The sequence below is a fragment of the Budorcas taxicolor genome, chromosome X (assembly GCF_023091745.1).
Source record: "Budorcas taxicolor isolate Tak-1 chromosome X, Takin1.1, whole genome shotgun sequence".
Lineage (NCBI taxonomy): Eukaryota > Metazoa > Chordata > Mammalia > Artiodactyla > Bovidae > Budorcas > Budorcas taxicolor.
The window spans coordinates 11,623,737-11,634,718 of NC_068935.1; the positions used below are offsets into that span (position 1 = coordinate 11,623,737).

At 38.9% G+C, this 10,982-nt stretch overlaps 1 protein-coding gene across 1 annotated transcript in view; it reads right to left on the minus strand.

Moving 5' to 3' along the window:
* The window catches only part of NRK (Nik related kinase), a 122,339-nt gene extending 111,835 nt beyond the window's left edge, over positions 1-10,504 (minus strand). The window contains exons 1-2 of the mRNA XM_052663616.1: positions 10,448-10,504; positions 3,090-3,155 (exon numbers count right to left, since the gene is read on the minus strand). Coding sequence (XP_052519576.1) covers positions 3,090-3,155; positions 10,448-10,504 — 123 coding nt within the window. The remainder of the gene's footprint in view (positions 1-3,089; positions 3,156-10,447) is intronic.
* Positions 10,505-10,982: the final 478 nt, after the last annotated feature.

The window sequence follows — 10,982 nt, forward strand, 5'->3', positions numbered from 1 at the left end:
AAACATATTCAGTCCCCTACTTCTGGGGGAAGCACAGGAATCATTCCTGGATCCAAGCCATTTAGAGGTGTCTTACTAGTAATAGAAGGGCAGGTTAAGTAAGAAGGTCCCACTCTCATGACCTAGAGGCACAGGATCTGCCTAGGACAGGGGTTGAATCAGGAAAACAGAGAACTCTTCCTTGCCCTACTAGGTGCTTAGTCGCTCAGTCATGTCTGAGATTTTGTGACCCCATGGACAGTAGCTTGCAAATCCATAGAATTTTCCAGGCAAGAATATTGGAGTGGGTTGTCATTCCCTTCTCCAGGGGATATTCCTGACCCTAGTAAGAAGGGATAAGCAATATACATACCTCTGGGGGAGGCACGAGAGCACTGAGTGAGTATCTTTGAAGCACAGAGCACAAGGAGAAACTAAAGCTCATATCCCAGACACTCAGAGTCCCCTGAGGTGGCAAATACCCCCACAAAATACACACACACGGAGGCACGTGCATGTGTACACAAAACAAAAATAAAAACAAACCCCTATACATTGCATATTTAGAACGCTGAAAAACAAAGAAGAAAAATTTTAAAGGCAGCCAGAAGAAAAACACAAAGGAACACAGATAAGAATGACAGCAGACTTCAGACCATGCAAACCAGAAGACAATAGAGTATTATTACTACAGTGCTGAAAGGAAAAACAGTAACTGTCAACCCCAAATTCTACATCCAATGTAAATATCTTTTGAAAATGGAGAGACTTTTCACACAAAGGCAGAGACTTAATTACCAGAAGCCCTGCACTATAAGAAATGTTAGAGGAAGTTCTTCAGGCTTAAGGATATCATACACAGAAACTTGGATTTAACCAAATAAATGATGATACCAGAAATAGCTCAAATGAGTATAAATATTTCTTCCTTTTAAATTGCTCTAAAAGACAACTGACTGAATTAAAAGTAGTAGTATTGAGTAGAGGGAACAGAGTAGTAGTAGTATGGGTTTATATCATATATAAGACCAAAATGTATAACAACCATAAGCATAGTATACAAGCTGGGATACCACACAGTGAAGTGGTAGAATATTACTTGAAGGTATACTGTGTAATTTAAGATGGATACTGAAAAATCTTGATTATGGTAGTAGTTACATGATTGGACATATTTGTCCAAACTCATGAAATTGTACACTTACAAGGATGAATTTTTCCAAGTGTAAACAATACCTCAATAAGCCCTGGTTTAAAAGAAAGAATTATTATGCACACTCACCTTTTACCCCCTTGACTTTTCTTCTTCTTATGGCATCGCAATTCTGATGACTGCTGATGAAAAACCATCTTTTTGTGTTATCTAGCCTTACCTTTGTTTTTTGCCTTATAAAGCTGAGGGTTGTATTCCTAATATCTGATGGTGAAGAGAGCTATATACCTTCAAATGAAAGAAAGTACCCAAATACACACACATTTAAATACACATCCCTGAAGAATTAAAACATGTGTAGAGCCATGGATATGACAAATGTGCCATAGAGAAGAGAAACTTGTATGCATAAGGTATAGGAATCTATGCACAAGGTGGCAAAATTTGCTTCGATCACACAATTGTTAACCAATCGTTCAGTCTGGATGCAACTGGGATAACATAAACAATACATTTGCATCTGTATCACATCACTGTCTAAAGCTTATTGTTTCTGCTAATAGGTTAGGTCAAAATGACTTAAGAAAACTTACCATGAATATTGACCTTCTCTGTTCCTTATACTCACCAAGTTTCTTTCTACTTTTAGGACTCCTCCACAATTCTGTTTCTACTACTCAGTGTCTGTGCTATAGGTACCTTTGTACAAATTTTAAAGGTCTCCCCACCCTACCTGGGTAGATGAATTTTAAAATGAAACTCCTGGGCAGATGCAGCCCTAAGGGTACAAGGCTTGGCAAGCAGAGGGCACCTTTGTCTGGATTAGAAGGAAGCCCCTTCCACTGGACCCATTTCAAGATACTTCTACACAACCCATATGGAGAGGACCTGTGGTCAGCTGACAGTAAGGATCAGTCCAGGGATAGTGATTTGGTATTTGAGGGATATGCCTAGGGAAGAGGAATCCTGCGTTTGTACATATCATTATACAGGATTGAGAAAATGTCTATTCACCATATTAGAGAGTCGGGGAAGGGCACCTGATAAATGATAGGGCCACTAAAGCACCGTTATCTCCAATAGAACCCTTTACACTGCTCCTGCTCTTCCTCGAATGGATCAGCATCATCCTCTACAATCATACCTTTGCTTGGTTATCTCACATTTGTTCGCCTGCTGTCAGTTTACCAGTGATTTCCCCAGGGAGGCTGACCCTTCAATCTAAAATAAGCCCCCTTGTTCTTTACTTTTATATCATTAGGAATTTTCTTACAGATATATATTACAATTGCAATTATATAATTATTTATGTGTGTACTTTTATAAATTTGCCTCCTCCAACCCTCCCAGACACACACATACACGCATTTAGTCACTTATACATTTCTAGTCCATAAACTCTAGAAGAGCAGGAACTATCTGCTTTGTTCACCAGTTTATTTCCAAAGTCTATCACAGTGTCTGTCATATACTTTGTGGTATATAAAAATCATTGAACAAATGCATAGATTTTCTTGTTAGATTGTTTGGTAAACTATCAAATACATATGCACATTCATGTATACAGGATGATATAGAATGCTATGGAAACTTTTGCAACATTCAGCTTAAAACTTGAATGTGAGTAACCAGAATAGTATGGATATACAATATAAAACAAGTGATATTTTTATTTGAGTACATATTATTTGAGTTAGTTCCCTTTTCCTTTGGCAATTTTATTAACTTTCTGCTAATAATGTTTAGATCTTAGGTTTTGTTGGTTGGTTCACTATAGCTTTCTAATCCATTTCTTTCATAATAATTCTCACAATTGTCACTGAGCTATGTTAACTTGATTGTTCTCTCAAAGTGAAATATGCTTTGGCATTATTTGATTTGCAGTGTAGGGTTTTGACTTGCAATCACTGTTGTCACTAGAAAATGCAGAATGAAAACATAATGTAAGTCCACTTACCAAATAGATTCTGCCATAAGTACCAAGGCCAATGGTTTTATCCAGTGAGAATATTCCAGTTGGATCCTGCAAAAACGTACAATAAAACTTCTGAATTTTCTTGGAAAAACAGCTAAGCATTGAGCTGTATAGAATGCTATTTTCAGTCTGCCTTGTTCCCTTAGAATTTCTATGGGAAGAACCTAAGTGTTATTTACCAAAAGAATACAGTTATCACAATCTCCCTGGACTGAGTGTACTATTTTTTAAAAAAAAAAAAGCAATTGTGTGAACATTAAATAGTTGTATAATTGATTATCATAAAACTGTGAAATTGGAACAATCATGTCTAGGTGAGGCATATTCATAATTTAATTAGAAATACTATTAGAAGTAGAAAGAAATTCATTTACTTGCAATGAAAAACTCTTTTCATATCCATCAGTTGAGTGCTAACCAGAAAGGCAGAAAGTTTACCATACAGTAATGGTAATATTGAGTAGATATATAATGATGAGTAGATATTGGCTATAAAGTCTAAATTGTTTATTTATATAATAGCAATTTCCCTGGTGACTCAGTCAGTAAAGAATCTACCTGCAATGCGGGAGACCTGGGTTGGACCTCTGGGTCGCGAAGATCCCTTGGAGAAGGAAATGGCAAACCACTCCAGTATTTTTGCCTGTGGACATAGGAGCCTGGCAGGCTACAGTCCATGGGGTTGCAAAGAGACAGACATGACTAGGCAACTAACACACACACACACACACACACACACACACACAAACACACACTTCTTAAGAAGAACATTGCTTCTAAATATGAATAACAAAACAAGATCATGGCAATAAAAGAGTATCATTTAAAAAAAGAGTTGCTTTTGTTTGTTTTTAAGTTAATCTTTACATCAGCTGAATATGTTTTCATGGCACAAATTCACTGTTGATACAGTCTGTGTCTTAACCTTAAATGTGACATCATAAAAGACAAAATACAACATGTTTATCAACAGATTCCTGAGGTTTCCGCATTCATCCTTAAACATTATTTTCTTACCTTAAAATATTGATATTAATTTCCTCTTCACCACAAAACATGGTTTCTCGAATTTTCTCACTACTTAAACTTTTATCCTAGCAGCTTATTATGCTATTTTGGCAAAATACGTATGAGATATGAGCAGATGCCAGTTTACATGCAAAGTAACTGGAGCATTGGCAAATTCTTGGAAATTCACAAGCTTTATAGAAAGCACATTTTATATACACAAACTTCATGTAACCTTGTTTGAAAATATTTTTATCACTGTGACAAATATGAGATAAACAGAAAAACTATTGAGCAAATGTAATGTATATGACTGAAATTATGGACTCCTTTAAACTGGTATGATATTTGTGTAATCTAGCAAAACTGTCATAGGAAAATGGCATAGCTCTGGGATTACTTTAATCAACAAATATTCACCCGGACGGAGTCAGGAGATTGAAAATTTAGCCCCGGTTCTGCCTTTAATTAACTATATGACTTTGTGTAAGTTACTTACTCTCTCTGGGATTCAGTTTTCACATATATAAAATAAAGGTGCCATGTTAGGTGACTTCCTAGCTCTAAAATTCTTTGGGAAAAAAATCAGATTCTGACATTCGAAAATCCAGGTGCTTTCAATGCACTGATATGACAATTGCTAGCAGGCTACTTTCTTAAAATTCTCATTAAAATCAGTGCCACAATATGCACAATATCATTGTAGGAAAACAGTTCTGGGAAACACCCCCAGAAATACAAAGATTTTTAAATTATAATTTTGAGAATATAGTAAAAGTAAAAAGAGAGGTATAGTGGGTTTTGATAATAATCATATTGTTGTTATAATTCATTGAAAAATTATGGGAAAAAGCCAACAAAGAATTTCCTAAGGTTCGGCTTGAAGATCTTATCAATTTAACATATTTGTTTAAAGGAGACCTTTGCGGAGTTTATATGAGACATTATTAATTCTGGAGAAATAGTCTCTAGTCATTGATCAAAAGAATCAACTATGTTAGCTGGTTCTTATTGGTAAACCATTCTTTGTATAGTTGAGGCCGCATTTTAGCTTAAAAAAAAGAAAAGATACCATATATTAGAGAATTACTGCATTATCTGAACATGTTTATTTCCAAATCTTTGAACACAGTCTTTAATTTCTTTAATTCCTTTTCTAGCCCTCAATAATGTAAGTACTGTACTCATACTTGAACACAAGTATCTATTTACTCAAAACAGACACTAAGGAAACAAATGGGAGAATAAAATGCCTGTGCAATTCTTGGAGGCCTCATTTTATCTATATTCATATTGTTCAGAAATTTCTTCCTGATCACAAATGACTGAAACATCTTAAATTCATTCTCCTCATGCTCATACTTAAAGAAGGTTTTAAAAACGTTTTCTTCTGTTCTTAATGGAAGCTAAATCTAGTATTCATTTATTCTAAGAGTATTTTTTTCATTAGTTTTATACAAGATTTTTTGTTTCTGTCTCCACATTAATCTTTCAAAACTAAATGACTGTCAAACTGGGCAAAAAGAGGAGGGGTCTATGCTAATGACTAGGATAACATTACACAATTTCTTATATCAAATTTTCCACTGAATTATAGTCAGAGAAAGTTTATTCTAGGCTCCCAAGGGAGGAAGTACTGAGAAGTCAACTCTTTTTTTTTTGGTGACTGTGAAATTGAAAGATTCTCACTAGCAGGGTCTTTATGATTACTTGGTCCTCTCCTCTGCCCTGCTATTTACAGATAAGAAAACCAGAAGAGGAAAGATCTTTATATTTATGACTGTTATATTAATTTAGAGAATATTCGGTGGTTCAGTATATACTTCGGTGTTCCATTTGGTTAAAAAAAACAGTTAACAAGAAACCTTAATTTGTGAAAGTTTTCCTCAAAAGGTAGTACTGAAAGTCTAATTTTTAAAACATTTTGAATCGTAAAATGTGGGGCAAATACTCTATACTTTGTTATATGTTTCAACGTGTCTAGAAAACTCCTGCAATTTAAAAGTCCTAGTCTGTTTGCCCCCTGAAATCTAGAATTTTAGGGAGATATTTCTGTCTTCTGAATTCAAAAAGAGGTAAGAAAGTGATCACGTTGATGGGTCCTTTTCGTAAGGGCTGGGGTTAAGGGTAACAGGGAGAAAAAGAACCACTAGAAGGCAGTGTTTGCCGGTCATGGGAGAGACGCAGAGACAGATCTACAGAATCAAACACAGCAGAAATTAAGAACAAAGGGGAAATGATAAATGGTCAACACAGGTAGCAATACATTTCAGATTTAGGGCAGCAAAAGAAAAACACAGAACATGTTCTAGTAGTTAGCTAAAGAAAGAAAAGAGATTGCAAGTACCTAGAAGGAATACCATAGGCTATTGCTCTTTTGTTTCAAATATTAGAAATAGTGACTTTAAGAAAATAGTTGCTGGATAGAGAAACTGAAAATGGCAGATATAACAAAATAAGTGTCAGTAAGTTTCAGAGATATTTGGACAAGTGGGCTTCACAATTCACGTGGAAATTTAAAAAGGACAATCTCTTCCTCTAGACCAGTGTTTCTCAAACTGTGGACGGCACAGACTCTCCCAACATGAGACTCATCTGGGGATTCTTGTTTAAAATACAGATTCCCAACCATGGAAATATGAAAACAGCGTTTCTACGGATGGGCTCCAAGCTCATTCTTGAGAACTGTTCTGGTGCACTAACATAAAACCTGCTGCTCTAGATACTGGGGCAGGGGACTGAGGAAACTGGCTGAAGTACAACGCTGTGTTGAGGTGACGCTCTAGAATACCTAATGGAGGATATGCTGAATACTTCAATCCTTGTGGACTAGAAGGTAAGACTGATTCCAAATCGGAGGCTAAGGGATTTGAGAAAGTGAAAGGTTCTCATGACTGAGCGTGAAAGGTAGGCTTGGTCTTCCACCCAGGGTGGTGGAAGACTGGGAGAGCCGGAAGTTTATATTTAAATATAAACCTAATATAATTCAAATATGGTTTTTTGGATCATGTACTATTTCAGATCACCTCTGCCACTACTGTCCTCCAGGCCTGTCTAATCCTGACCCCAATATAGATTAGGACTACACATGGCAGTGTCAAATACCAAGGCCACAGTCGTGAGGAATGTCATTACCATATTGGGCACAGAAGGCAAAGGGACTATCATAGCGAAAGACATGCCAGATTTGGAGATGAAGAAATAGTTTCCAGTTCCAAGGATGGAGTGGCATATGTATACTAGGGAAAAAACATATATATCTGTATACATATAGATATATATCCCCAGGTATTGCTGTTGGCAGGCAATGTGAAACACACACAGGTTACAATATATATATATATATATATATATATATATATATATATATATACAAACACACACCTACATATAATGTTTTATATATATAAAACATAAGGCTTTTGCAATTCTTTTTTCAAAAAAGGAAGCACAAACCACAAATGTCTGTATTTTCTGTTTTTCACCTGTAGGAAATATTTATTCAATAGTTAGCGAACATGGAAAATGTAGTTTACCTACCTCTTGTTCTCTGATTATTATGTTCACTCTCTCATTTTATGTCTTTGCCTTTAGGGAATTATGCAAAAAATGTACAGTTCCCCTCCTCTCCCCCTGTTTACACAGCTTTGATTGTTGCTTACTATTTTAGCTTTTAAAAAATATCTACTATCAAAAGTGTCAAATAAACTTCTACCGCTTTCTTTAAATCACAATGTTCACAGCCAGCCTGACTTCTCTCAAAGGTCCTTGTCTTGTGGTCATTGAGCTGGCCAGCCCTGAAACGGACATAATATATCAATTTTAAACTACACCTGTATTTAAATATTCTATATACTCTGCATGATTCTGTTTTGCTCAGTATGAAACTCTAACGTCTGAATCCCCTCTCATTATCTGGCTTTTGCCATGTTAGTATACTTAGTGTTGACAAATGCCAACTTTTTAAATCTCATATACATCCTATTGAGGATAATTATCACAAGGGATCTCAGTGTACACAGGTTTCTTTGCTTGCTTTATCATGTCTATTTTGCACCAAAATGCAAACCTCCAAACAGGTAACTTAGATATCTCTTGACCTCTTTATTTACTCTTATTTCTTCACCAACTTTAGGACATAAGTCAAATGCAAAGAAATCACTAATCTATACCTCAGTGACCAAAGCAACAGTGAACTTCTCACATCTCTAAAAATTTTATGTAAAAAAAAAAAAGAAATTCTAAAGGGGGTGATCTTCTTCCACTTGATTTCTTAGGCTTTAGACCTGGATGGATATTCAAAGGGAGACTTAGGCATAATTTGCTCACATGGTGAAGATCTCCATGATATAAAATGGCTCCTATATAATAGAAATTTAGAAACTGTTAGAAGCTGAGGACTTAATGAGATTTTCATAAAGTCTGTAAAATGAGCCAAACATCAGTGCCCTGAGGTTTTGTATCTTCTTCCTGCACCTGCATTAAAAACTACCCTCATCTTTCTCCCCTCCACCAACACCCAGAAAACGAATATTTCCCTAAACTGCAGCCTTTCCCTTTATCATCTTGGCCCTCACCAAGTTCTTATTTCCCAGGCCATGAGTGGGTCAGTTAGTCTGAGCCATTTCCCCCCATTTTTTGTGGCAATCAAACCCCTTCTCCGTTTCCTCCTTGCTTTTGGGATTCCTTGCCCTGCCATTTCCAGGAAGTCTTTCCCATTCCTACCTTTAGTCAGTTTTCAAAAGAGTTTATTTCAGCTTGCCTATCTGTGTGTGGTTTCCTTATTTACCCTAGTTTGCTTTTTTTTTTTCCTTTTGCTTTCCTCCACAATACACAGATGGTGTTGGAGGAGGGTAACATTTTATTTGTTGGTTTTACACTTGGGAGCAAATCTAGTCAGAATATGAAAGTGCTGTTCAGAAAGGAAACCACCAATTGAGGCCTCCATATTCCAGAAATCTCATGTATACACCAAGTGGGAGAATACTTTTAAAAATTCTGTGAGTTTATTTTATGAAGCTGCATCAATAACCACAATGCATCTGTAATTTCACATGTTTATATTGAGGCTCCCTTTTAAAAAGGCTGAGAACAATTTGCTAAAATGTTACCCATGTGCATCATCTCCTCCTCCACATTATTTTAGGGTCAAATTGTAAAGGTGAAGCTTGGAGAATGCCCAGTGTTTGAGGGAAAGGGGAGTCTGCCATCATCAATAAGACAATATTTAAATGTAAATATGTATACAATTATTAAGACAATGTTTAAATGTAAATATGTATACAATTAAGGCACTGATACTTTGAATAGTTCTATAACCTCAAGGTTAATATTTAGCTTTTACCAAAGCAAGCAGGCCATTGCCCTGAAATATACAGTTGCTTGGCCATCTTTCCAACATGGGTGCATGCTTATTGCCTTTCAGAGAGTCCAGGGACCCTTTACATTCAAGAGGGTGCAAGTGAAATGCCAGTCTAAAAAGGAACTTGAAAAACGGATTTGGGTGGGATCCAACATCTGCCAGAAACCAGATGCCAATGAAATAAACGGCGCTGCTAAAAAAAAATCAAGCCTACTAATAACGACAGTGATAATAGCTCACCAATCAATTACAACTTCGGAGGAAACCTGGGCAGTTTGGGAAAAGAGGAATCCACAAACGAAAACCACGAGAAAAAGTTAGCAAGTGATTAGCAACTGAGCGCGATACCATTTAAACACAAATTGGGGTGTGAAAAATTCACTTCTTCCCCAAGCCGTCGAGTTCTTTAGCTCCCGCAATACTAAAACGTAATTAGTGCCCTGGAAGAATAAGGTTTGGGAAAGTGCTATTAGAAAGCGAGATGGCAACGGTTTGATTTTCTGGCCGGCTGTCACCTAGAAGGAAAGGTCAAGCCGAGAGTGGGCATCCCTTCTGGCAAAAGCAGCAGCAAACGACGGGGCAGCGAGGTGACATAGGAGTGCTCTCAGGAAGCCACGCGTCGTCGCTCTCTTGGGCCCCCGCTAGGACAAGAACCCGAGCGCCACTAGACCGAAGAGGCCACATTGGGAAAAGGGCCCGCTGTTTGTGGCTCGCACCATTCCACTGCCACCTCTCTCCACCACCCCCCTCTAAACTTGGCCCTTCGCCTTTCCGTGAGTTTGGAGCGACTCGGGTGCCCAGAGGGGCGCCCTCCCCAAAGCCCATTCTTGGGGATTCCCTCCCGCACTCGCGGTCTCCTGGAAGTTCTGGCCAAGCCAGGCTCCGGGACATCGGTCCCCTCCCTGGATGCTCAGAACTCGGAGAAGACACCCCTTGGGGGTGAGGGGGTCGACGGGCGTCCTCTACTCACCGGCAAGTGGCCTAGATCCGTGACTTCCTTGTCCCTCCAACCGCCAGGTCCCGCCATGGCTTCGAAGGGGAACCAGAGCGGGCGACTAGGTCAGGCACCCTCGCGGGAGTCCGAGGTGGAAGCGTACAGAAGTCCAACGAAGAGAGGGGAAGGGAGAGGGCCGGGGAAAGGAACGGGGAATCCGGGTTGGCGGCGTGGGAGAAAGAGGAGGGGAAAGTGGAGGGAAACGAGCGAGGAGTGGAGGGAAGCTGGAGTTTGAGAGGCGGGAAAGCGAGTCTGGCTAAGGCGAGAGAAGAGTCCGAGCGACCGTCCCGGAGACCACGGAGCGAGAAGGGTGCTCCGCGGGCGAGAGCGCAGCGTCTGCCGGGGCAGGGTGCGCCTCTTTCAGGGTGGGGAGGGGGGCGGTGCAAGGGGAGGGGGGCCGGGGAGCAGCTCGAACGGGATTGGTGCAGCGTCACGTCGCCAGGTGGGCAACCGAGCGCCGGGGAGGCGGGCGAGGGGGCCAGGGACCGAGGGAGGTGCTGAAGGACTATAA